The sequence below is a fragment of the Falco cherrug genome, chromosome 3 (assembly GCF_023634085.1).
Source record: "Falco cherrug isolate bFalChe1 chromosome 3, bFalChe1.pri, whole genome shotgun sequence".
Taxonomy (NCBI): domain Eukaryota; kingdom Metazoa; phylum Chordata; class Aves; order Falconiformes; family Falconidae; genus Falco; species Falco cherrug.
In genome coordinates this window covers 120568617-120596034 of record NC_073699.1, presented here as the reverse complement: position 1 = coordinate 120596034, position 27418 = coordinate 120568617, and the positions used below count along the sequence as shown (strand labels likewise).

At 50.0% G+C, this 27418-nt stretch overlaps 2 protein-coding genes across 7 annotated transcripts in view; both read right to left on the bottom strand.

Moving 5' to 3' along the window:
* EYA3 (EYA transcriptional coactivator and phosphatase 3) overlaps positions 1–9579 on the bottom strand; it is a 59187-nt gene extending 49608 nt beyond the window's left edge. For 3 of the 6 annotated variants that reach the window (XM_055703448.1, XM_055703450.1, XM_055703457.1), the window contains exon 1: positions 9451–9579. The gene's annotated coding sequence lies outside the window, so the exon portion shown is untranslated. The remainder of the gene's footprint in view (positions 1–9450) is intronic. The other 3 variants (XM_055703451.1, XM_055703455.1, XM_055703456.1) reach the window with 1 other exon arrangement.
* A 507-nt stretch (positions 9580–10086) lies between these two features.
* PTAFR (platelet activating factor receptor) lies at positions 10087–21376 on the bottom strand. The gene is made up of 3 exons (XM_055703461.1): positions 21241–21376; positions 17485–17676; positions 10087–13675 (listed from the first exon to the last, which is right to left on the bottom strand). The coding sequence occupies exon 3, from the start codon at positions 13636–13638 to the stop codon at positions 12556–12558; it is 1083 nt and encodes a 360-aa protein (XP_055559436.1). The 5' UTR covers positions 13639–13675; positions 17485–17676; positions 21241–21376; the 3' UTR covers positions 10087–12555.
* Positions 21377–27418: the final 6042 nt, after the last annotated feature.

Genomic DNA, 27418 nt, shown 5'->3' with positions numbered 1-27418 from the left:
TAATTTAGGGAAAGCAATCTAAATCATATTTATGTTAATTACCTTAAGTTCTCATAAATTCATCTACACTGAAGCTCTTCTGCCACCTTTCTGATCACTCAGTTTGCCAATACCCTCCTTCTACCTTTGGCGTAGCTTCTTATGACCCAAAACTACAGTAACATCAGTAAACCTGGAGATTTCACTGGTCATTCATTTCTCCAGATCACTGGTGAAAATGCTGGACAAACCCAGTCTAAGCACCAACATTAAGGGTAGAATCACAGAATCATTTAGGTTGGAAAAGGCCTTTGAGATAGAGGCCAACCGCTGCCCCAGCACTGCCGAGCCCACCACCGGCCCATGTCCCCAAGCACCGCATCTACGTGGCTTTTCAGCACCCCCGGGGATGGTGACACCGCCCCCCCCCCATCTCCCTGGGCAGCCTGTGCCAGTGCCTGGCCGCCCCCTCGGTGAAGAAATGTTTCCCAACACCCGATCTGAGCCCCCCGGCGCAGCCTGAGCCCGTTTCCCCTTGTCCTGTCACTTGTCGGCTGGGAGGAGACCGACCCCCCCTGCCTTGGGAGCTGTGGCTCTCGCTTTTGGCCCCTACCTGAGCTACAAAGTTGACTTCCCAGCCTGACCACAAAGCCACCTCACCGTGGATCCGTCTGCCAGCCCAGGCTCTTCCCTCAACCCAGCCACATGCCATTGCCCACCTTGTCCTGATCACCCCGTGGGTTCTGAGGGACTGTACCCTCGCCGGTGAGGCCACTGCTGCTGCCTGCCTTGCTACCACGCTCAGCGTCCCTTCTCTTTGGGACCAGCATGTCCCTGCTGCTCCCAGGCACTAACAACGGCACCAAAAGATGAAGTTAGACACCGCCTTAAGAAAACTGGACAGACGCAGCTTCCTACGACCAAACAGGATGGAGAAGGAGCTGCTCTCTACCATTTTTGAAAGGTCACATCAATCCATGTGGTGACTGGTGACTACAAAATGTCACCCTCAAGACAGGCAATAAGGGAGATGGAGGCCAGTCAGACTTGCCTGTCTCCCTGCAGTGTCTCTGGGGACTGTGGAGCAAATCCATCTGCACACACATGAACAAGAGAGCTGTAAATGTTCTGTATCTAGTTTTAGTAACGCAGAGTCCTGCAGCCACACTGGGCCAGTATTAAACTATGGACAGACTACACAGTGGATGAAAAACTGTCTGGACTGCCAAGTTCAAAGGACTGTGATTACAGTCTACAATCTAACTAGTACCTGGTAACAAAAAGCCACCGACAAGAGCTGATAGCGGACACAATATGAACATCTTCATCACGACAAGTACAACAGCACAGAACACACCTTCAGAATACCTGTGGATAAGACCAAACTGGTGAAGCCTGACAAGCAGAGCTGCAATTCAGATGGACTATGACATGCTGGAAAAATGGGCTGGCAGGAGCCTCACAGCAGTTCAACAGGGGCAAGTGCTGTGCACCATCCCAGGGCTGGAACAACTGCATGCAACAGGACAGGCTGGGAACAAACTGAGAAGTCACAGTTCTGCAGGAAAGAAACTAGAGATCCTGGCAGACAAGAAGTTCAACCCAAGTCAGCTGTGAGTCCTGGCAGCAATGAAGGCTTACCTCAAGCTGGGCTAAAAAGATACAGAAAAGACAAAGCCAGGCACATCTCAAGTGCCTAGAGAAAGAGCTAACAGTCATAAATCACAACAAGGAAAATTCCAGTTTGAGGGAAGAAAAAAAATTATTCACCATGTGAGTAGTCTGCACTGGAAGAGTGACCCACAGGGGTGGTGAAATGGCCACCCTTGCACATTTTCAAAACCCCAGCAGACAAGACCCTGAACAACCTACCTTCTGTGAGCAGGAGACTAAAGGTGGCCACCTCATGAGGTCACCTGCAGTCCAAATCAATCTTTCACCAGCTTTCCACTGATGACAGAACCTCTCCTCCAAGCCTGGGGAAATTTAGCTTTGTTAATACAACTCTGTCAAATGTTTTCTGAAAATCTGATTATACCTGTTGCTTCCCTCTATCCACGCACATGCAGAACACCAGTACATTAACAAGGTGGATTTTCTCTTCACAGAAGCCATGCTGACATTTACCAATGGATTGTATTTTCCAGTTAACAGTGATTTTGTCCTTTGTAACTCTGTCATGTTATGGTTGCTGGCAGCCAGTCACCCGTATGGTGTTCCCAGGATGTCCTCTAGAGGCCATCTTTAGCAGTAACAGTGACAACAAGGAGATCACTGAGCTTCTCTTACACCTTACCATCCCCAGGTGCCCATTCCATCACCTTCGGTCACCGAGCAATCCCACACAAGCACTACCTGGATTCCTGCTCTGGACAGATTTCGAGAATGTATTACTACTGGTTTGAGCCTCCTGTGGAAGGTGCTCTTCAACCTCCTTTCCACCCTTTTTAATTTTCTTCTTACATTTTACCTGCCATGCTACAGATTTTCCTGTTCTCACCCACCATGCTTTCCATTTTCTAAATGCTCATCTTTTGCCTACGATGGCTTTTTAGCTTTATCTTTGAGCCACACAGGGATTTTCAGGGGGGTGGACACAACACCAGTTTGTTTTCAAATGGTATACCTTGGTTTCTGACACAGTATTTTTTAAACAAACTCCAAGCTCACTGTAGGCTGTTCACTTTTCGGGCAGATCTTTTCATGGTTTAGGGTTTTTTTAAACTACTTGATTCATTTTTAGGTATTTTAATTTCTTGAAATTGAATATCCATGTGCTGGATTTATTTTGTCTGCTGTCCTCTTCTACTCAGTTATATGTAATTGTACTGTGGTTGCTATAAGCCACCTCACTACTAGCTTAAAGTAGGTCCTATGACCCTCTGAAAAGCAGCTTCTCCTGTCAGTTTAAACTTAGTTACTGTAGGAAGCAATCATTTATTGAGTTAGAAGAATGCTCTATCTACTTTGTCTCCTGATGAGGCACAGAATTGATCTTTGTCCAAGTAGCTGAAATCTCTTCTGTAACTCCCCCAAATCTGCATCTTCTTTGATCTCACTTAATAGCTCCTGATCGCTATTGCCACCCTGATCCAGGGGCTGCCAGTATAATCCTAGTAGTACATTTAAGGCCTGGGATTTCCACCCATACAGACCCAATAGTGCCTATCTCTCCCTGTATTTGTAATGCTGTTACCCTTTATAAAAATCCTTCAAGCACAGTGCCCACCTCCCCTAGACACCCCAGCCCACCATTTCTGTACAGCTAGTCCCCGGCATTACCACATCCCAGTGAAAGCCTCCTTCCACCATACCTCAGAGACACTTGTTACAGCACAGATTAGCATCCCTAATCACACTTAAAATAACTGATATGATTACAGTGATAACAACTAGTTAATGCTATTGTGTCACAAATCACCCAAACCACAAGCACATTCCATTTGGAACTCAACAGCCCCGAAACTTAAAATTGGCATTACAGTACTATCAACAGGTATCAAACAAATGAAGACTTTGGTGGTAAAAGATTTGCTGCTTCTTGCTACAGCTCACTGGTGAAACCCTTTTCCCTCTCTGCTCTTGCCAGGTAGTTCAAGTTTCAAATAAGAATTAACATCTCAAAGCATCATCTCCTCTGCTGGGTACAATTTTGGCAAAGAAATATCTGATGACTTTTTTTCCAAATCTACTCTAAAGGTCCCATTTCTCCCTGTTCCCTTTTTCTTTCACGTTTGTTCAGGTTCTCTTTAGTATGAATCGTAACTAACATGTGCTACCAGTACCAGTGACCAAATCACATGCAACCCAAGAGTCTCTGAGCTGATTCTATCTCGTGCCTTACTGTTTATGAAAGAGAAGGGGCTGTTATGTTATTGTGAGTGCTTCTAGCTTACCTGTGCTCCAGACTAGGTCAATCAGTAAAAAAAGCTACATTCAAATGCACAAAAATAGTACAAAGTTTCTACATAATCCTCAAAAGATACTGCAGCCAGAACAAGACTTTCACAGTAAAAAAAAATAATTCATATTTCCTTTCTCTTCCCTGTTGTCCTTCTATCTATTCCCATTTCCTTTTTTCTCTCACACTATTATTTATGTGAATTATCTAACAGGCAGCCTAGTCATTACATAACTTTTTGTATTTAGCCCATTGAAAATACTTCCAGTTCAAGAGCAGTCAAATATATTAACTTCTAAAAACAATGACTCATTCCAATTCCAACCAACAACTCTCTTTTCCAGGAAAAAAAAAATAAATACTTGTAGACAACAAAATTGTGGTGACACAAGCTTTCAGTCTTCGGACCTGTGCTACTTGAAACTTTTTCTTTACTATAGAAAAAGATAGCTTTTGCTCCCTGCATTCTTCCAAGTCTCCTTCTAAACGCAGAAAAGCAGTGCATTCAGTAATTCAACGTGGATTACTACTCACTATCGCAATTAGCGAGCCTCTGGGTTCATTCACAAGCAGCAACACCACAGGCTCACCAAATGCACATTCAGCTTTCACTACATACACAGAAAAATCATGTGAAGGCCCTGAAGGAGTAAGACAACACACATGCTAAAGATACAGACAAAGGGTTTACACAACTGTGGTCACAAAAAGAGACTCAAACCTTTCTGTCTGCACATTTCTGCTACATGTGTCTGCTCTTCTCTGGTCAATACTTAAACAAAACCAAACCGAAGAATGAATTGCATTGCTTCAGGCATCATGTAAACCAGGTCCTCTATACAATATGCAACTATATGCAAGTTGTTGCTTGTTTCCAGGACAAAACAAACAAGATCAGGAAGATATCTGCATTGCTAGAAATACATTTTCTTCAGACCTTGTCACTGACAATTAATTCCTAATCAGACAACAAACAAATCCTAGCAAAAACAGTGACATGTGTTGTGAAGTTTCTGATGAATGCAGAAAATCTAGAATGCAAAATTAACGTGGACAGATGAATGACTAGGTCACTGTTGTACTACGATATTTGTAATTAGTTGAGCTGTGGCACGTGATAATACCGTGCATTCTTGTTTTAGCTGACTCCAGTTGCAAAGTGACTCACGTTATGCAAACGACTGCAGCTGGAATCAAAGGCTGTTTACACTCCGTTAAGATACAATCAGTTTTATTTAACAACTGAGACAGGCAAGGAACACAGGCACAACTCAATCTTTGCCGCTCCTGGAGCCTTGGTAGCTCTGTCACCTGTGACCGTGTGCCCATCCCCAGGGAAGCCAGGGACCCTGGGCAAGCCACTAACATGACGGAAGTTTTGGCAGAACCAGCAGGATGGCTGACGCCTTCAGGCTAAACGAGAGCCCAAGGAATTAGTATCTTCTTGCTTACCATAAGTAACAGGTAACCTTTGAGAAAGAGCAGTCCACCATATTTTCTGCTGCCTTTTAGCTCCAAAATCTGTCAACATCAAGAAATTCTCCAAAGGGCTGTCATCTTTCACTTAGGCCTATTCCAGCTAATTCAAGAGAATTTCTGACAGATGCTCTAGTCCACTTTTTACTTCCCTCACTGGAAAAAGACGCTGCATGACAGACACTGGGTTCTGGTAGTAGCTAGCAAGATCCAAGACTTTCAGTAAAGATCAATTATATATGTTTTTTTGTAACAGCATCCACAAAAAAGGTCACGTCATTCAGAGATCTGAGAACCTTACTCAAAAACCCGGTGCTTCAGCACAAAGTTACATTCTTTGGGTCCTGGAAAGCTACTATACAGATTAATAATTCACAGAACTGTCAATCTACTTTTGCTATCTTATTTTAAAATGCTGAAAGCAGTGGCATGATTGACTCATGGCGATTTTTTTGCTTTCTCCAGGTCAGGCAAGGGTGAGTATTTTCTAATTTCTTTTTCTTTAAGCCAGAAGAATTAATTCATCCTTATACCCAGAAAGGTAAATGTAGAAGCAGGCTTAGCATGAGAGCTAACTACTGGATTAAAAAAAAAGTATTACACAGTAGAAGAAAAATTAAACCTCATGTGTCTTTACAGTTCTCCAGAATGCCAAACAAGCTAACAAAATAAAAAAAAAAAAGGAGACCCTGTATCTTTGAGTCCCTTTATCTCCTAGAAAGGCCAGCTCCCCTTCCTATACCAGAAGTTCTGGATGGACAGGAAACAGGGATTTTAAGCACACAGAATAACAAAGCCAATGGCCTCTGAAATTTCAAGAGCTATTATAAAGGTACTGAACAAAACATCAGGTGTACTACAAATGGGATCAGACTTCTACATTAAACTTCAAAGCCTTGAACCAACGGGGCTGTTTTCTGTGACAATATTTTCCCCAATTGGTATGTGAGAACAACTATGTCTTTACCAAAAAAAGCAGCCTGGCGATATTTTGATAGGAAACCAGTGATGGAACCTACTTCAGAATACTTCCATATAGGTTTGAAAACAACTGCTACTTTATTTTCTGCTCTGAATAATAATTTATCACCTACTTTTTCAAATTATCCTGGTCGTAAATATGCAATTTTTCTATCTTTATCATCTTAAATCAATCCTATTTAAGGAATAATTTCTTAAGCTCTCTAAAAGAGAACAGGGCAAAAAAATGGCCACAGAAAAGACGTCAGTATGAGACTGATCTATAAAATCTTCAAAATGGAATTCCATGATAATGCAATATTTACAGAAATATGAACTATCACCCAAGGTTTAAAGCTACCACTTTATGTTATGTTCCAGTTGGTGACTCTCAGAGAAACAGCGCTGTCAGTATTCAAACACAAACAATGCAAATTTCAGGACTCAGAAAGCAGCTCCTGGGATGTGAGAACAGCTCTGTAGATCTTCCCAAACCAGGAGACCCACCTTCTGCAGAACTGAAGAAGTGGTCAATCACCTCTGAAATTAGACTAGCCATACCTTTAACCCCAGAAGTTTATTTAAGAGATGGAAAATGTTCCCAGCTTCATCACAATACTAAATTATTTTTCTAAATACAAAGCTTCTTTTCTAATTATATTGGCCAGTTACAGAACTGATCGGTGACAACCTAGAAAAGACAAGGCAGCAGTGACTGGCGTATCGTGGATCAAAATGACACCATACACTGAAGAGCCTGCTACAACATGCTGTGTCTTCTGCCCACAGCACTCTCCTAAACATCAGGTTTGGGTAGCGCATTAGGAGGAGATCTGAACCATTGCAGCACCACCTTCACTGAAGCTCTGGAGACAGCTGCAAGAAGGAAGAAAGGATCTGAAGTTACTCCCTCAGGTACTGGAGTGCCTCCAGTCACAGTGCCCACATGGACTATCCTTGAATCCCTGCTAGAGAGGGGCCACCAGAGAGAAGAGATGCTTGTTTTGCTGCCCTTTAACCAGTTAAAGGAAAATCTTCCAGACAAATTAGGATGAAAGAAAGAGAATAAATTAAGGATAAGATAAAGCAAGAAAAAGCTGAAAAAGACCTTCCTCAACTTACAACTAACCAGTGTGTGCCACTGGTCATGGTTTAGGTGACAAAAACACCCAGGAGCTGCTGCAAGAGACGATGCTGTCTGTAGACACTAACTGGCATGAGATCATACGTAAAATACTAGTCGTTAAATCCTGACGTGATTCCAGTTAAGGCCTCAAAAGCTTCCTGTACATCTTCATCCTGACAGCTCCTATTTTGATCACAGGGTTTAGCAGACCCAGTGTAAGTTTTAACAAACACCCATTTTTCAGGAAAAAAAAAAAGAACACACAGTTGCAAGGCAGGAAAAAAAAATAATAATCCTACTTCTGATAACTAAGAATACAGGCACTGAGTTACTCATGCCCACAATGATATATCTGCTTTAAGCCTTGAATCTTTACGAGCAACATGACTTGCACACGGGAACACAGTACGTGCAGGCTTTACATTCAATTAAAATATTCAGTATATTTTATCCAGTTTTATGTTTACTCATATATAACTACCCATTGGTACACAAAAGTTAGGAAATCGTATATTAAATCTGCTGTAGACGTACTCCAACGCATTAATACAAAACATGGAAACCCATTTAAGTAAACTGTACTCTGACCTGTTCGATTCAAAACTCATTCAATGTATTTATATGTTGATAAAAACATATAAAAAAAGAATATTTACCAGGCAAGGTTCTGAGAAGCTATAAAACCTGAAGTCACCGATTACTCGGCAATTATTACAGCTATTGATTACAGCTGTGATGAGCAAGTGACAGTTTTTCAAACAAATCTGTCACCTGACCCAACAACAGTTACCGAGGTGCCGCAGCTGCTGCTGAGGTTGCATGGAAGAGCTGAAAGCTGCGGAAAGACGTCGCAGTAACTAATGGCTTATAAACCCTGCGGCCTTAACCTCAGCTGTGGAGCAGTGAGGACGTACCTGCAGATCACCCGTTTGCACGACAAAAATCGGACTGCAGAACTGCGTAAGGAAGAAGTATCGCACCACGAGGCAAAAGGAAAACCCCAGGCCACGGCAGGTAGAGCCGGCCAGGCCAGCAGCTCTGCAGGCCGAGGAGGCCACGATCCTCCCAAGTTTTTCACAGTGGCTTATTGTGAAAGCAGTGCCTTGAGGCACGTGAATTGCCACGAATCTCAACAAAACCTATCGAGTTCAGTATCACGAATTTAAGATGACCCACAACGACAAAACTGAAGGAAAGCAAACAACAGGGGCAGATAATGACAATCATCTTAATCATTATGGTTGACTTTTAATTGCCAGTTGGAAGCTGTTGCAGTACAGATTAAGGGCATCACAGAAACAGGAAAGCCAGCTCCATACCAAAAGCAAAGCCCACCAAGGCTTTTCTCCGTGATACTACAGCTATGCTGCATCGCGGGCCAGCTTCAGGCTGGAAACGATTTAGCCGAAAACGCCGGCACCGAACCGGTCCGGCACGCCGCCCCTCAGCGAGCTCCGCACGGCCGCGGCAGCTCGGCGCGGCGTTCCCAGCGCCGGGCGCGTCCAGCCGAGCGGCTGCGGATCCAACGCCGCCCGCCGAGCCCAGCCGGCCCCGGCCCAGCCTCCCGGGCTCGTCCGCGCAGGCTCCAGCAAGGGCCGGACCCGGCCCGCGGGGAGCGGCGCGGCCCCGGTAGCCGCCTCCTGCGGAGCGGCACGGCCCGAGCGGGGCTGCCCCGAGGCCGCCCGCCTGCCGCGGGCCCCGCCGAGGGTTCTGTCCCCGCACCCGCGCTGGGCGGCGCCGGCCTGCCCCCTCCGGCGGTCCCCCGGCGCCACCGGGCTGCAAGGCCCCGGGGACCGGAGCGGCGCCGCCCCCTCCCCCCCCCAGCACCGGGCCGCGGCGCCGAGGGGCTGCGCGCGGGCGGGGGCCGGCACGCGCCGTCAGACACGCGCCCCCGCGGGCGGCGGGCTGGGAGCGGCGCCGGGGGCTCCGCGGGCGGCAGCGCGGCCGGGCCGGGAGAGGCCACGCGCGGCGCCTGTCGGTTCCCCCCTCCCCCGCGGCGGGCTCTTACCGAAAGGCGGCTCCGGCGCCGGGCCCGCGAGCACGTCCCGCAGCGGACATGGCAGCGGCGGCCCCGCGCCTCCTCGCCCCCGCCCGCCGCAGCCGTCCGGAAGCCGCGCGCTCGGCGACGGAAGTGACGCAACCGCCCGAGGCCCGGGCCGGGATGGTGGCGGCGGGTGGAGGGCCGGGCCGAGCCGCGCCGGAGCCGGGGGGGGGGGCTGCAGCCGCCCTGTCTGGGCTGCGAGCGGCCGCCAGCCCCTGCGTCGGGGCGTTGCGGCGCTAACCGGGCGCTGGGGACAAGCTGCGGGGAGCGGGCGGGGGGTCCAGCGCCGGGCCCGGCTGCCTGCGGGGAGCGGCCCGTGGGCGCGGGCCGGCGGGCTCGGGGGCGGCCTCCTGGGGCTTTGGGGCGCTCGCGCAGGCTTTCAGAAGTTGCTCTCTCTGAAATGAACCCCTTTCCCCTTCCCTTGTAGCAGGTCAGAACTTGCTGAGTCTTTAATGTCACCTCTCCCGCGAGTTCACGTAGTGGTTCTAAAAAAACACCAAACTGAAGCTGTGTCAGCGGGTGCTGGGGCTTTTCCCTCCGGTGTAAATACAGAAGGATGAGAAAGTGGAAGAAGTTAAAGGGCAAAACACTCAGGGAACACACTTATTTAAAAGAACTTTTGTGGATCCATTTTATTGCAAAGTAAAGCAGACTAACACAACATTGCATAAAACCAATAAAGTAATTTCTAGAACAGAAGTAGAAGCTCAGACTGGTTTTTTAGAAAGGCGTTGTTACTGACTTCCGTTACCACAACATAGCCTCCTGAAATGCCCTCGGCGCTTTTTCTCCACTTACCCTTTTCCTTAGATGCAAGTTTGCAATTGTTCTCTGAGCCCACACCAGCCTTACAGCTGTTTTCTGTGGAGTAAAGCATGTTACTTAGCCACAGTAAGTAGCCTGAACTGTAAACTCTGTTGCAAGCTTTCCTGGAATCAATAGAAGACCACGTGTTTTTGTGATTTCCAGCTAAAATCTGTTTCCATTTCCTCTAAGAATTGCCAGACTCCATCTGTTTAGTGCTTTGGGGTTGTGAAGCAGGAGAGCTCCATTCGCATCAGGTGGCAAGGGGAAAAAGGTAAGCTGCACCCCATCTGCCAGCTGCGAGCGCGCCTCAGCCAGAACACGCCACCTGGGGAAGGCAGAAATACAGAGGCAGGTTCCTCCAGCAAGTGGGATTTAGGCTTTTAAATTACAGAAGTTGCCCCCCTTGCTCTGTGCTGTGGTTCAGATCGCTGCAGATTCAGGGCAAAGCTTTGAACATGGCTGAGGAATTCTCTCTCTGCTAAGAGGTGCCAGCAGGTGTGCCTTCTGGGTGGTCATAACCGGAGCAGAGTCCAGGACCAGAAGGGAAATGAATTCATGCTGTAATCAGATTCTTTCCTCTGCCTGGCACAGGGCCCGGAGTGCAGGGCTGGTGCTGGCAGGTGGCATTAGAAACAGAAATGACTTGGTTCTTGTACTTATTTGCACCAGTAAGCATAAACGCTGCCTGAGGATCTTCAGGAGATAAATCTGAAGAACATGTTTCTCCACCAAATACAGGCAAAGTCTAACACAAATGTTGATCCTGTCTTTGGAAAGACTTGAGCCCATCTTTCACATTCTCTGGTGGGTGTAGGAAAGCTGCTGTGCTTGCATATGAATAATCAGTGTCACAGGTCAGATATGCTTTTCTTGTCATCAACCAGGCTCCCCTATGTAGTTTAGGGAACCAAAAACTGTTGTGAAAACAAGTGAGTTCCCTGCCCTGCCCAGTTTCCTATGCTGGATTGAGCAACTTGGGTCAGAAGAGGAACCTCAAGGGTCTCATGATTGGTAACAGAACTTGGCACCCACCCCTGGAAAACTACTTTGCCCTGGGCCCCAGCTGACTGCAGCCAGCCCTGAGTGAGGAGTCCCCAGCCCCTTGGAGCGCATGAATTACCTGTCTGTCAAAGGCCCTGGATCACTGTGCAGCGCTGATTTACTCAGAAAGTGGCCATGACCTGCCCTAATACTTCACTTGTGGGAGGCTATCAAGAACGAGGCAGCTTCATTTCTTCATAGCAGAAATAGAAATGCTGGGGGAAGGAATAACATACAGTTGCTTTCTACAGCTCTAATTTAAATAAATAAGAAAAGAAGATACCAAAGCATTTTAAGCTTTTTTTCTTCTTATCATAATGCCCATGCTGACAGTAATCTTCTGTTATCAGGAGCCTCCAAAGTGAGATTGGATTCCCACAGGTGCATGCAGTCAGCCAAAAATTACTAAACCGAGTGCAAGAGGCCACTGCTCTGCCAGTCGCGCTGTCGTACAAGAAGCCAGGGCAGACAGTAGTGCCCCTTGGACATACCTTGGACATATGGGGGCTGAGCCACTGCCACCTCTTCCTTTTCTTGCCTACTGCTCGCCTGATGCAAGAGCTGGGAGCAAAGGCAAACGTTTGTAATAGCTACTCCCAGACGCCTGTCAAGTACGGACCCCGCAGATGACGCACATAGGTAAGAAGGGGTCAGAGGTGCAGATCTCTTTTTTGATGGCATTTGAGGAACTCCTTGGACTACACCCCTTCTAGCCACTCAAGCTTCTTCAGCTCAGACTGTCTTCAAAGAACTGTGCAAGATGCCTTAAAAAGTCACTTGATGATACTAGCAGCCCAGTCTGTTCTCCCAGGTCTTTCTGAAGTCTCTTACAGGTCTGACCTTGGATTCTTCATGGGAGCTGGGCAGGCAAAAGACCAAGGACGGCGCTATCTGGGCTGACACAATGGAAAATTTGAGTGCACTTAGCTTCCAGCTGCTCACTGCAGAGACTCAATGACACATTTCTTTTACGTAAAAGCAGTCATCTGAGCTGTTCTCAGTGTGCATGAGAACATCAGCCCAGAGAGAAGGCACTTTTCTGCTAGCTTACTACAGGTTTCAGTTCTGCTAGTTGCATGTGGTAGAAGAAATGAGCATCCATTCTTCTGCCTGATGGGAAAAAGGAAGTGTAATATCCTGGTCCTCTGTTTTGCCCCTCAGTGCCTCCTCCTGAAAGATGAGTGACTAAGATGCATCTCAGTCTACAATCAGAACAAGGCTGAACTAGATCCTAATGGAGTCTTCTCGGTGGATGGTGCCCTCAATCACTGTGTCTGTGGTTTGCTTAGAGCATTTGCGACTCCCTTTCATGCTCTTCAGGTTTTCTGAAAGATGCTTCTGGAATTTCTTGGTGAGGAAGCAGTAGATGATAGGGTCCAACATGCAGTTGGTGCTCAAAAGGCACAGAGTCACCTGGTGAGCATCATTGAGTTGTTGGCGCAGCTGACAGTCTTCCTTCTTCCACTGCTCCAGCACAGTTAAGGTCCAGGGCAGGTGCACTATGTGATGAGGGACAAAGCTTATGACGAACACAGCCAGCACTGTGCAAACCATCCAGAGCGCTCTTTGCTTGACATGAGCACTCTTCCGTGGCTGCATTGATTTGGAGAACAGAGTCCTGATGATGATGATGTTCCAGCCTAGTATGAAAAGGAAAATGATATAGAAGAGGATACAGATGATGACATGAATGGCGAGAACAGCTGAAACACTGCCAGAAGAGCTGTAGTGCTCAAAGCACCGCGTGAAATTCTTTGAGTCCATCTCCTCCTGATTAGTATTGTTGTCAAAAAGGTAATACAAAGAGCTGCCCACTATTATGATCCAGATAGCCGCTGACAAGTAGATACCCCTTCTCTGGGTGGTAAACTGAGCAGCTTTGATGGGATTAGTCACAGCTTGGTAACGGTTATATGTGATGACCATCAGAAAGGCAACAGAAGAGTAGGTGTTAACAAAAAATAAACAGCCAGCCACATTACAGAGGAATTCAGGCATGATCCAGTCTCCGTGGTGGTGATAGTAAACAATCCACATTGGCATCGTAACCAAGAAGAGCAGGTCAGCCACTGTCAGGTTCACCATGAATATCTTGATTTCATTGAGTTTCTTGGTGGGGTAAATACGGCTGAAAATCCAGAGCACATAGCAGTTGGCAACAAAGCCCAGAATGAAAATGATGCTGTAGAAAACAGTGAAGAGGTTGTAGCGAAATTCAGAGTCTATGTGGCATGAAATGTAGGAATCAGCACTGCCTTCAGCACCACCTTTACCCTTTCCAGACATTGTGGTGCTGAGTGGGCACATCTGAAGGAGAATTTCCAGCTGCAGCTTTTCTTTTCACCTAAAAATATAAAGCATAAAACGAGCTGATTGGCATGCTGCCATTGCTAAGCCCAAATCCACCTCTCATCTTCAGCTGTCTGTGACCACAGGAGTTCTGCTCTGTGCCTTGGCTCAAGGTACAGACACCTGCCCTGTCCCCTTGGTCCTCTCTTTGATCCCATTTCCATGCCGTACTGGCACTTTTGTCTTCATCAAGCATTGTTTGCTGCCATGCAGATCTCTCACTAATCTCTAATCTCAAAAGATTTTTCTGCATGAGGGTTCTTAAATAAAATAATCTGCTACTCTGCTCCATCTCAAGATTTTTAATCCTTTACTATAAGCAAACAGGTTTCCAGCCCGCCACTGCTGTGGTTCCTCATGCTTTCTAATATGCCTAAATTTATTTTAACCTAGAAATTCCAGAAGTGAAAAAATATCTAGTAAAAATATCTGGTCACACTAATGCCATTTCCAGAGTTGCCCTCTACTTGTTGTTTTCTGACATTTTCCTGCTTACACTTGTGAGGATTGTATTTGGTTTTGGTTGCAGGCACCGTAGGATCTCACACTCGCTTCACAGGCCACCTGACCTCTCAATTTTTTTCCTCAGTGAATGATGTAAAAGGTGAGTCACTAATCCTAAAGGGTGAGGTTTTGTGGTACACTGCTGATTTTAACTACAGCTTCTCTCTCTTAAAATCTTGGCTGTTGTCTATCACGTCATCAATTTGAATTCAAGTTGTCATCAAACCCATCTGGCTTCCCCCCTGCCCCGCGCCTCCCGCCCGCCCCCCCTTTCTGCATCAAAGCCAGTGTCAGCAGCAGTTCTGTGCTTCCCTGTGGCGCTGGAGAGGCTGCTGGCACACACTGTCCCTAGAGAGATGCTTTTGGATTTGTAATATTACCAGTCCCTGCCTCAGTTAGTATTTCTTCATATCTTGCCTACAGTTTGGACATATAAAATTCCCGTATCACCAATACCGTACATGTTCTTGTCTCAGATTTACATGGACTGGGTCTAACCGCTTGCATGCTTTTACCATCCCGAGGACGTGCACCCCTGTTCTTGACTCCGGAACCAGCTCCCCGTCTGGCGCTGGGCAGGCACTCCCCTCTCCACGGCACAATCTCGCATAGCTGCTCGTTTTTGTCTCCTTCTTCCTTCCCCCTGGGCAGATAACTGACTGTAATGCAGGTAAAGCAGCCTGAGAGCCACCGGCAAGGACACTAGGTCGCTCGCTGATGGTAAACTTGCTGGGGTTTTAACCTAATTTGCAGAACATGGTGGTTTTCCTGGAGAGTGAGTGAGCTGTACCACCAGTCACGAAGCCCAAACTTCTTGTGCAAGTTACGGTGGGAATGCCGGGTGCTCGTGCTTGCCTCAGCTCTGCCAGCCCCGAAGCATTTTCCCAAAAAGACTTGCTGCCTCCTGAGAAGGCACCCTCCTGTCTTGACACTTTCTGGATCTTCCCCAGCAGCGTGCTAGTAGCATGAACCCACATCTCACCCGCTCCGGGTTGAGTGTCTCTTTGTGCCCATGTGCTGTTGGTTCCTCATTTATGCATTTGCACATCTGCAGTTTTCCTCTGCAAATGGGGAAGTCGGCTCTAACACAGAAAAGCTCTCCCTTTCTTCAGAAAACCCTGAAACCCCTTGGCACTTCTTTCCAGCTGCCAGGAGAGGAAGGCAATAGCCATCTTCCTGAGCTTGTTCCTCCTTACCCCTCACAGGTTCCCATAGGACATCACAACTACAGATGGCCAAACCTTGTCCTTGGATCTTCACAGGCTGCTGCGTGCTGGCCAGCACTGGGGTTTAGGTGTCTTTAAACTCAATCTTTTTCAGCTGTGTTCCATGTGAATTAACAAGTAGAGTGGCAGTAGTAGCAGTTGGCCAGGTGACACTTGTACCTGTCCTCTTTCACTTTGAGGTCTGTCACCCTGCTGAGAACCCACCAATCTCTAAAGGGTTCAGCTGGTGGCAGCCAGGAGGCGAGGATGCTCTGGGTTATGGCACCCTGGGCTCCGTCCACAGAGGTCTGGCACATCCCTGAGGAGTTACGTGTCACTCCCTGCTGCCCTGTGGAGAGGTCCCAGAGCAGGCAGGACACCACGTTCTGATCCCTGTTCTACCTGTGATCCATGCAGGACCCCAGGCAAGTCGTACTGGTCATCTCATGGATCTGTTTACACACTCTCATCTAGGTATTGAAAGTGGTAATTGTGACAACGTGGCCTTAAATAAAGGTCCGTGTCTAAGCCCAGCTCCCCCACCTGCTGAGGGACCATCTCTGGTAAGGACAGACATACACCAGTTAGAAGGGTTTGCATCGCTCAACTTGGGAGGGCACCTAGCAGATGCAGACACTCAGGAAAGGGGGAAAGGGGTGAGGCTGTGCAGGGGCAAGAGAAACTAGTGGGGAGCTCTGTATTTGATGTACTATTCTGATGTTAGAATATGAGGGGGAAAAAAGTCCTAATTACCTAAGATCATTTGAGAACTTAATTTTTTTTCAAATCTGCATCATAAACCCCCAGTGTTCTGGCTATCTGCCAACTTCAGCAAATGGTTTTGGTGCTTGTGGCTAGAATCTTTGCAATGAAAACTGCTCTATCGCTGTAGCACCAGACTTGAATATACCAAGAGTTGGGGACGGGGAGGAAGGAGATGCATCCCTCTAGCAGAATTCACGAGGAGGAGGGAAGCACCCACAGCCAATACGTAGGCACAACTGTTATTCACAAAGTCCCTTTAGAGTGTGCTGCAGGTCACTGTCTATCCACCTCTCCATTTCTGGTGCTGTACGTGGGCATGGCAGCCACCAAACTGCCCAGGAGCTCTGGTGAACTTTACTGGTGGGATCTTCAGGCCTGCCCATCAGCTGCCATATCTACCAGTTGGGTGGAAGGAAGAGCCAACTTGCAGATCTCCCTCCGCTGCAAACCCTTGCATAGGAGACGGGTTTGAGCTAAGGGGCTGGCGGTGTGATCTGGAGGGATGAATGCAAGGATGTGCTCTAAGTCCACGGGAAATCTCTGGCAGTGGTGGGCTGTGGGAGATGGCAGTGCCATCTCCTGACCCCAGCAGCACTTGGCAGAGCTCACCTATCTTTGCCTCAGCAGGCTGTGCAGTGCCAATGCCAGGGTCCTTCAGGGAATCACAGGAGAGTTGCTTTTCCCTTCTCGCTTGTCAAGCCAGATATTCTACAAATTACAGCTAGAAGACAGCATGGCACCATTCCCCACTAACTTTACCCAACACCCACTTCCTTCTTCAGCCGGAGGAACTCAAGCTCACATCTCCCGTGTACTTGTGAGATGTCCTAAGCCCTAGACTCCGGAGCACCATACGGGGGATCTCACGCAGCCTCTCCTGTTGAAGTGGCTCCCCTTTGTATAAAACATGTAAATACTCTCCGTGCCAGCAGAAGGGAGAGCTGGCATGGTGGTCGGGGTGTGGGCGGGTGGGTGTGGGTCCTGCTCCCCGCTGCAGCAGGCTGCATTGCTTTACCAAACCCCCTGGCAACTCTAACCCCAGCCGCTCCTTGTGCATAGTACACCAGCCAACAACCCCAAGTGCTTTAAGTCATCAACTCCATTGGATGCAGAACTAGAGATGGAAGTAACCGGCTGTGCAGCAGAGCATGGCCGGGGCAACTGCGGACTCTGTTCCCAATCCACACTCCTTCCCATGGGCCATGCTCTTCCCATAAGGATCCACTGGCTCATGGCAGCAAGGTGCACAGACCACGTTAGCACAAGCTATGCCATCAGCAAGAGTATATTCCAAGAGGACTAGCAGTAATAAAGCGTATTTTCTGCTTACCACCATCAAAAGGATTCAGCACAGTATGTCCATCTTCAGCTTCAGTAGAGCAGTGGTGGGTGTTCTAATGAGGATGCTCAGTCTTCTTCCAGGTGTTATTTTCTCGGACCTGGAGCGGAAAGGTCTCCACACAGGCGGCTCTCAAGAACAGGACACCAGAATGGGAACAGTTGCAGCATGACTGCAGAGTCACTAGAGAAGAGGAAATGTGTGACATCAGCTCAAAGGAAATGAGAAATAAAATAAGCTGTAGAGGAAAGGCAATTAACCACAGTGAAGATCTGGAAAGTCCTTTAAGCTGTTTCCTCAAAGTATCTCTGCTCCTGATGATCCTGAAAGAGGGCAAAGTTGGGATTTTCCTGTAAAGGCAGAATAGGAACCCACCCCGTGTCCATGGTTAGACAGCATTTGAGCATCCCTCTTCCAAACAGATGAATGGCAGGAGCCAGAAGAGCTTTCACTTAAAAACTTTGAGGAAGGGAAGTGGTAGGAAACTCATATATCCCACGGACAGACTCATTCCCTAGCAGTCTTCTTCACACTCAGGTCGGGGCTAAACAGACCCAGGAATCCAGCCATCCCACGTCTCCTTTTGTCTTGGGGACCTTCAGTGGACACTGAGACACCACAGCATGGCAGGTCTTCACCTGGCCCATCTGCCTTCACATGATGACTGCCATTATTGGTGGCATCCTGAAGACCACTCATCACAGTGATGCAAATTGCGGGGGTGCCCAGGGAGACACCGGTGACAAGCAAAGCTGCACACACAGTCCCAGATAAGCTATAAATCCCAAGCTGTAGCTCCCATGCTGATGGTTAACCTGCCCTTCATGCAGACACTGCTCTTACACCTGCACACAGCGCACATGTGAGCTTGGAGCATCTGCACCATGTCCTGCACAAACCTCACACCTGCAGACACCTGCAGGAACTGAAACACCGAGTCTGGTGCCTGGGTCAGTGTGAAACACATAGGGACGGAGCCACAAAGTCCGTCACCAGCACGCAGCGGTGCCTGAGCCTGCAACAAGGTTGCTGGGGAGCAACACGGGCCCAGGGGGAGCAGAAGAGGCCGGTCCACATTGGTGCTCCCTGGGAAGGCTGGCTCTCCTGGCTCTCCTCATGAAATGCTGCCCGTGGCAAGCAGCCCGTGGCAGGCCCTGGCCACCTCTGTGCTGTGAGGAGCAGCAGAGACCCCCACGGCGTGGTGTCACACCTTGGGAGAGCCACCATGGGCAGCTGAGGGCTGCGTTCCCTGTGCCACACCATTTTCAGCTTTGCCTCAAATGCTCAGCTTAGGCCTTAAGCTACTGAGGTTCACAGAAATGCCCAGAACAACCGCTCGGTCACGTAGCTGGGCCTCTTGCCGGGCTTGCACTTGTCCACCTCTTAATTATCTGGGGAGTTCCCTTCCTCACCATCTCCATTTTCAGCTGTCGCGTTTAACGCATGAAAAGTAGAAGGGGACGCAGACTCAGTGCTCCCAGTACCAAGGCAATAGAGAAAGGGTGAGAACAGCCCCCTCCCAACCTCCCGAACTGCATTGTGTCCATTCTGCACTGACAGGTTCCCTTAACGCCCCCCACAGTGCCCACCACCAGCACTTCTCCCTCTCGCATCCCTTCCAGCCTGGGGACTCTGCTCCCCTGCTCCTGGGACTGCTGCCTGTTTCCAAGCGCGTAACTTTAAGTCCAGTATTAAGATGCATTTTGTTTGCAGTGGCCTTGCTTGTTAAGTGGTCCTAGCAGGTTCTGACTGCCCCGTTCTGAGTGATATTTACCTTTCTTCCAGTCTGGGGGATGCACACAAGGTCTGACAACCACTAAATGCCATGCAAGGCAAAGTTAAAAAAAAAGCAATTTTGAATATGCTTTTACTTTCATCAAGCAAACTTGCAATCTAATAAAAAAATAAATAAGCTTCTTTTACTATAACTGATTCCCATACGATGCTTTTAAGTAGCACTAACGGTACTTCAGGCTGTTGTACCAGGACGCTGGATCCTGGAGCAGCTCTTCCAAATGATGTTTTCCGGGGATGAATTCATGCACGCCAGCTGTGGCAGCGGGCTGCTTCCCTTGGTTCTGGCACCACATCAGCACCCTCATGGCAAGCGCACACCGCCGTGAGAGAGGCACACCGCCTCTATGCACTGCCTGCCTCTGGCATGTTTCCTTGGGGGCATTTCCTTTTGAGATGGAGCCCGTTAGCAACATACGCACTTTTGATGGCCACATATAAATTTGCAGGTACCAGAAACACTCTGGGTTTCAAAAATGTAGTATTATAAGGAAATATTCAGAGGGGTCTTCCCAAGAGCAAACCCATACCGTATTAGTGGAGAAGAGCTCTCCGAGGAGTGCAGAGGAACGGCACTTGAGCTAACAGACTCCATGGGCACTGTCGACTGCCCTGTGCAGTGGCAAGCTGTGAACAAGGACAAGATGAAATACCAACATGGATCTTGCGAAAGCACCAGCCATCGCCACCAGGCTAAAAGTTGTGTGGTGCATGCAGCGCGCAGGAGCAGCACACGGCTGAGCAGGATCCCTGCCAGTCCTGGTCACCAGGATGCGTTTTGAAGTGCCAGGACAGGTCTGTGAAAGGACATGAAGTTCCTTTTGAGCCAGAGCAGCTGATGATCTGACGCTAGGCATTACTGTCTGCAAGTTTCCACTACTCATGTCACACCCTGTACACAATTTCCTTTTGCTTGTTGCAGGAAAGAAATACTAAACAAACCCCGTAGCTTTCCCCGGCGAGCGTTTCAGAGCCCAGCACAACAAGTCCCCACCTCATTACCAACAATGCAGGAATGCGACCCAGCACTTGGGTTGCTCCGTGGAGAAATACATCCACCGCAGCGGCCGAGAGCCCCTCCTGGGGCAGCGAGCAGAAACGCTTCCTGGTAGCCATTGCAAAGGCAGGGCAGAGCTTCTGCAGCTGGCGGTGCTGCCGGGACCCCCGGCCTGGCAGGGAAGGTCACGGCCGGGAGCTGCGGGGGCAATGGGGGCAGCAGGAGGGGGGCAGCTTTGGGCAGGTGGGGCCCGAGCCCAGCCCTGCCGCAGTGGGCACAGCGGTGGGATCTGTGGGCCACCGCGTCGGGTTTGCAGGCTGCAGCCCCAGGCTGCCGTAGCTCTGCTGGAGGGGAAAGCCGTGCTCCCACCGAGCTGCCCGGGGCCAGGTCACTCTGCTTGCGCTGCTCCAGGCTGCAGCACGTCACCTCCCAACAGCGGCTGCCTGCCCTCTGCCCCGTCCCCCTGCCCCAGCCGGGGAGGAGCAGGGGCCACACAGGAGTGGGATGAGGGACCTGGGCTCCTTGAGAGGCTCCAGGCATTGCCTCCTCTTCCTCACTCCAGTGGCAGGGCTCCTCACCTCGCTTCGCAGCATCCAAGCAAAGCTGGGGTTGTTCTTGCCACCCAGAGCTGGGACAGGACCCAGGTGAGGGCAGTCCCTATTGCCACAGCCCCAAGGGCGATGGCAGCGCTAGCCTGACTCATGCCATCATGATGCACCTCATCCCTGCTCGCTGGGCACAGGGAGCAAGGACGCGTCTGCCCGGCTCACCTGGACGGGAGGGCAAGGACGGCTCCAAAGTCCCTGGAGCTGTCTGAGATGTCACAGCTCAGAGATCCGGGGCGGACACACAGCCAGCCCCTGTCCCAAGACACCCAGACGCAAGAAAAGCCTGTGGAGCTGGGGGAGGGAGGCCAGCACCCTGGGGGAGCGCGCAGAAGGGAAAGAGCCTCTTACCTGAGGGCCACAGAGCACCTGGCCCAGCAGACGCCAGCCCGGCAGGTCCCGGCCGTGAGCAGGGTGAGCCACGGGCGCTCCTGCTCGGGAAGAGGCAGGGACGGAAGGACAGGACGGACGGAGGGTGAGGGTGCTGCGCTCCTCGCAGGTGAGTGACTCACTTCCCTCTTGGCACTTGCAACACGGCTCAGACATGCCCTGGCTGCGCCCTGGAGCCTGACACCAGCTCCTGCGGCCCTTCCGCAAGCAGGCGGCGGCAGGGAAACAGCAGCAGAGGCTCTGTCCTGGCCAAGGGCTTGTCACACTCCTGTGTCACCCGGAGCCACCCAGGCCTGAGCGGGGTGGCCCTGCCCCGCAGCAGCTCCAGGGCAGGGGTGCTCTCAGCTGCACCAGGGTCGCAGAGGTGGCCCGGGCTTGGCCAGGGGGCCCAGCACCCTCAGCAGATGCGTCCTCTGGGCCTCTTTCCTTCCAGATGATGGGACTGGGAGCCAGCACAGTGGTGAGAGCTCTTCAAATGCTTCCACTGGAGGTGGAGACTGGCTGCAGCTGAGCAAAGCGTCAGGATGAGACCACTTCGCTGCTTGAATCCCCACATGGGGAAACATCAGCCAGAGAACTACCCCCTGCCACCTCTGCAGCATTATAAACCTCCCTCAGCTCTTGTGCTCCTTCAGCCTGAGAAGAAAGGGGAGACAGACACATGGGGGACCCACCACCTCTTGCCGCCGAAGTCCCAGGGCAGCAGCTCTGACATTGCTCTGCTCAGGTTTCACATGGGATGGTGGCACTGGCATCACTTAAGTCACGGGAATAACATCCGTCTGAGTCACTTGTGTTATAACAAGAAATCACATGTGTTTCTGTCTGCTCCCGTTATTCACTGTTGGCTGTTTAACCAGGAAATGTTGGGTTTTCTTTGTTGTTAAGAACCGGCACTGGTTTCTACAAGGATGGAGGTGTGAGGTTTCTGAGCCAGCCCTGAAGGACCAGGCAATCACAACTCGTCGACGCGCATTGGAAGCCCACTGGAGCAGGCGCGCAGCCCGCACTGCTATCGGAAGGCTCTGGCTATTTGCACGTCCCATAGTTCCCATCTAAGCCTGCCAGACACCCACTGCAGCATGCAGAGCTGCAGCAAACACCCTGGTTTCCCAACCAAACAGCAAAGCTGCACCAGTTTAACCACAGCCTTTCTCAACAGAGAAGGTTGCCAGCATGCTCTCGTGAATCAGGGGAGTTCGCTATGCTAGGAGGAGCATGGCCAGCAGAATGAGGTCAGTTAATAGCCCTCTGCTTGGTACTGGTGATGCTGCTCCTGGAACAGCACGTGCAACTCAAAAGGGACGTGGAGAACTGGAGCGGCACTGGCAGAGAACTGCCACCAAGCCTGAGCCCTGGGGCACGTCTGACAGAGGGAGCTGAGCCGGGAGAGCCCGGAGGCGAGGGGTGTCTGATCCCTACCTGCCGCTGTTGGAAGGGCGGCTGCGAAGGAGACGGAAGCAAACTCTTCTCAGTAGTGGCAAATGGTGTGGCAACGGGCAACAGGCACAAACTGGGGTGCAGGACAGTCAGGATGGACACTGGTGAAATATTTTCACTAGAAGGGCTGTGCAGCCGCAGAGGCCAGGGGTCTCATCCTCACCATTTGGGTAGATGCAGCCATAGCTGACCTCACCTAGCGCCAGTGACAGCCCCACTTCCCACACAAGGCCGAAATAAAGACCAGCAGAGATCAGCTCTGCCATTTGAACCGCAACAATTGCATTGGCCTATGTGCCGGTGTCATTTGCCTTTACAGGTGCTCTCCACGACATCAAAACGCGCTCCTTCAAACCCTGTTCCACTTGGTAAAACTGTTACAAAAGTGCCCAGGCCAGGCCCGACAGCATTTGAAAAGGAAGCGATTTGACCAGACGCGAGAAGATGGGTGCCACATGAATCCTATCGATTATTTTTCAGGCTACATCGTGTTTGCTTCAGTGTGAATCCGGTAGTAGCTGTGACGCAGGGGACTTTGCAACTTCATGTTAATTTTAATGCTGTGTCTGGACTTCCCTGGTGCTGCAGGACAACTGAATACCCCAGAAAGGGAACACGAATGAAGCAAGTGGCCAGGAGGACAGTAACGGAGGCGAGTCCATTTCAGTGGCACTGCACAGGCTGAGGCACAGACCTCCTGCTACAAAGGGAAGACCTCATTGCCCTGAAGCATGTGTCCGTTCTTGCCCTGGGAGCCCCAAGTCCTCTGGCTGGTGTGACAGGGAGGCTTCCCAGTGGGAAAGCTGCCAAGCCTCCGTAGCATCAGGCAGCTCAGCTACATCCTACATCTACCTAAAGCGCGCACGGTGCTCACTGCGGCGCTGAGATCAGAGTGGGAGAGACGGGACCCCAGCCTAGAGGAGCAGCACTCCCAAACCATCTGCCCATTTTGTGCACAACATGAAGCCAGGGCTGTGGGAGCTTCAGCTTCCAAGAAGCAAAAGGAGTTTGCCCCTGGGGCTGAAGGCAGGGGAGCCCCAGCAGCAGCAGCAGCAGCGGCTGGGAAAGGCAAAAGCAAGAGGGTTCCAAAGGCAGCGGTGCAGCCCCGCATGCGGCCAGGCCCAGGCGTGCTGTGCTGGCGCACAACACAAGGACTGATGCCCATTTCTGCTGGTGAGCTGTAGAGCTCCGCTGCCCAGGCAGGCGAGGGCTTGCTCACACTGCGGCTTGCACGAGGCCAAGGAAGCCAAGACAGCCCCTTCGCCCCGGATAACACCCTGCAGCCGCCCAGCTCTTCCTGAGGGAAACTCCCTACAGTAAGGCCAACCTCTCGGAGCGTCTCTCCTGTTTCAGTTGTTTTAAGAGGGCAGAGAAAGACCAGCAAAAGAAACTCATCTGGGAGAAGACGAGAGCACAAGCCCTTGGTCTCCCCCACCTGGGTCCCTCTAAACAGTGCTACACTGGCTGTAGTTAATCCCCCAGAACTAGTTATGGTTCTGAAATACAAATCACATAGAGAAAAAGGGTTGTTACCACCCAGGAGACGGGGTGGACAGCTAATTTAAAGCACATCACTCTGTTTGCCAAACTGAGATAAATGTTAAGTAACACACTGGTTTATGTCTTATCAAGAACAGACCTTATCTCTGGCTGATCTCCCAGGCTTTCTACAGCTGCCGTAACTTGGTCTAGCCTTTACTGAATGGTTTTTCTACCCGTGAAATCTAGCTAATTGGGTGAATATCTGGTGAAATACAGACCTAGGCTTGTCTACATGCTCAGGGGACCCTCTGTTCTCATCCCTGGACCACACAGCGGCACCAGACAGGAAGGTCCTGCACCCTGTCCCCCTTAATCCACAAGTGAGTAGGGTTCTGCTGCAGTTTCCCCTTTTTTTTAATCTTCAGACGCATGAAACCAAGTAACTTGCAAAGGTCCCTTCCTGCCCCACCGCACTGGTGCTGAACACAGGGTACGCCCTTGCAATTGCATGTGAAGGGGAAGGCAACCTCGCTGCCAGAACGGAGCCAAGAGCTGCAGGAGCGATCCCTGGACTCCCAGAAAGCAGCAAGGAGCCGGGCTCTGGTAGTCTCCCATGTAGATTCCATGGGAACTGGACAAGAGGACAAGAAAACCAAAGCTAAGATCCTACTGTAGCCATCTGGTACCTTTCCTCCTTCCACAAGAAAAAAGATTACTCTTTATTCCCACTGATGTATTTTCTTGTCCTGCATATTGAGGACAGGTATTGGAGTCTACGAAGACCACTGACCCAAAAAAGCTCCAAAAATGAAGGAGGCCTAGAGATCTCAATCTCTACAACATCTCCATCTCTTGAAATTAAACAACGTTTCATTCAACCCATCCCACCACCCTGGCATGCCTCGCAGAGGCCAGGAAACAGCCCAGCCTGTGTCTGTGGGGGCCAAGCTGTACGTTCACTTATTTCCATCCAGGCGATTCAGAGCAGTTTGCTTTTACAAAGCCTGAATACAAGAATCAAAATTAACCTCCCAGGTTCCCTCCCGTGGAGCCAAGAAGTATCTAGTAAAGGGCCAGGTACTTCACGCTGCTACAGCCTGTCGGGCAGATGGGAAGCTTCAGAGGACTTGGCTGAGTAGATAAGACAGGAGAAATACTGCATATGCAGACACAGAAGCGTATCACAGGCAGGACAGGAAGAAAAGGAAACAGGAACAGCTACATTGAGAATGAAACAGCATTGTTATAAGCTACACATTTTGCTGCCCCAACCAAGTTGTGGAAAAAAACAACTCTGACTGCAGAAGCCCATAGGAGCAGGACTTTGTTCGCTTTGCTCATAGGCTGCACTCCGCGAAAGCCAGTGGTAAGCAACTCCACCAGTCAAGTTCTCCTAAAACCGCACATCTCTGAGAAGCAGAAACAGAAGCATTACTCTTACAAACATTTCAAGTTCTCATAGGACTCATCCTGAGCTACCTGGAAAGAATGTAAAGATCTCAAAGGTCAGTACCATCGGTCAGCAAAGCCATTACACCATCTGAACAAAAGGAAAGACTTTGGCACTAGGGTGACTGGGACAGATCTCTCAGCTAGAAATACTGTGACAGGGGAACAAGAGGCAGGCGAGTCAGAGGGACAGCACGTCCTCTGGGCAAGGCTGCACTTAGAAATACTCCAGTCATTGTGCACATCCAGGTCAACAAGGCTCCCAAAATGCGCAGGCGCACGTACGGAGCCCCCGGTAGGATCAACCCCTACATGAGCTCTCCCTGACACATGGAGATTCACCCGAGCTACTGCCCAGCACTGCTGATGTCTTACAGCCAGGAAGCAGAGGAGATTGCATCCCAGACAGCACCACAAAAGTTAACTGACATCTTCCCCAGAACAAATGTGGCTAATTGTTGCCTTGGCAAGGAATTTGTGTCCTAACAACACGTTCCCAGTTAAAGGAGGATCAGGCTCTGCCAACAGAAAGGAATTTCAGCGCCTGAACAGAGCAGTGCTATGCAGTTCAGTGTCTCCCAGGCCTGTCAGCCCACCTTGGTCTGCTTCTAGTTAATGTTTGGCTCTTGTGTGCCACCCAGGCATCGCTGATGTGTTATTTTTTAAGCTATGTTTTGCCCCTTCAGTTTCAGCTCAAGCTAACTACCTAGCAGGACAAAAACGGTAAGGAAACTGTATTCCTGTGTTTACACAGAACATAGGAACTGTATTCTACTGTTCTAAGAGCCAGTTAATATATAAAACACCAAAATATCTTTGTTTTAATAGGGAAGGATGTTTCACTTTACATCTGGTTACAGAGACCAGCACATGAGAGGAACAGTAGAAATGAAGGCAAGTGGAGAGCACCAGCCACATTTCAGCAGATCCATCTAAGCCCTGGGCGCTGTCAGGAAGCACTTACCTTCCCTGGGAGCTGCTTTTCCTGCACAAATCTATTCAGTAACACAACAACGCTATCACGTCGCTTCCTCCCTAGCAGGCAGAAATAGAAGGCAATTAATCAAAACTTCGAGTTGAGACACGAGAAGATGGAGGACCCCTTCAGGGACAGCACAACCAACTTTTCTGAAGAGAGACCTCACCAACGCCTGAGACACAACGAGCAGTACGAAGGACGGCGCTCATTTGAAGGGGAGGGCACATTAGACAGCAAGTCCAAGTGAAAGGAGCTGGCTAACGGCAACGAGAAGAAAAGCAGCAACAGCATGGAGGCAGCTACCCACAGAACCCAAGTACGGGGATGGCCATCAGGGCAGGCTGGAAGAGTCTGCAGAAAGGGCTCCAGAGGAGTCTGCCAGGCACATGTGAATCTGTAGTATTCTCTGAACACCTTCAAACAGCTGAGAACCTCGTTCTGAGGAGTTAACTCCTAACAGGTGCTCAAGTCACAGAACCCTTTAAGTTAGAAAAATCCTTTGAGATCAAGTCCAGCCGTTGCCCCAGCACTGCCGAGCCCACCACTGACCCATGTCCCCAGGCACCGCATCTACGTGGCTTTTCAGCACCCCCGGGGATGGTGACACCCCCCCCCCCCCATCTCCCTGAGCAGCCTGTGCCAGTGCCTGGCCGCCCCCTCGGTGAAGAAATGTTTCCCAACACCCGATCTGAGCCCCCCGGCGCAGCCTGAGCCCGTTTCCCCTTGTCCTGTCGCTTGTCGGCTGGGAGGAGACCGACCCCCCCTGCCTACACCCTCCTGTCCGGGAGC

Bases quoted from the DNA above. Each gene is read 5' to 3' on its own strand.
- PTAFR (XM_055703461.1), bottom strand. From the start codon at position 13,638: ATGTGCCCACTCAGCACCACAATGTCTGGAAAGGGTAAAGGTGGTGCT.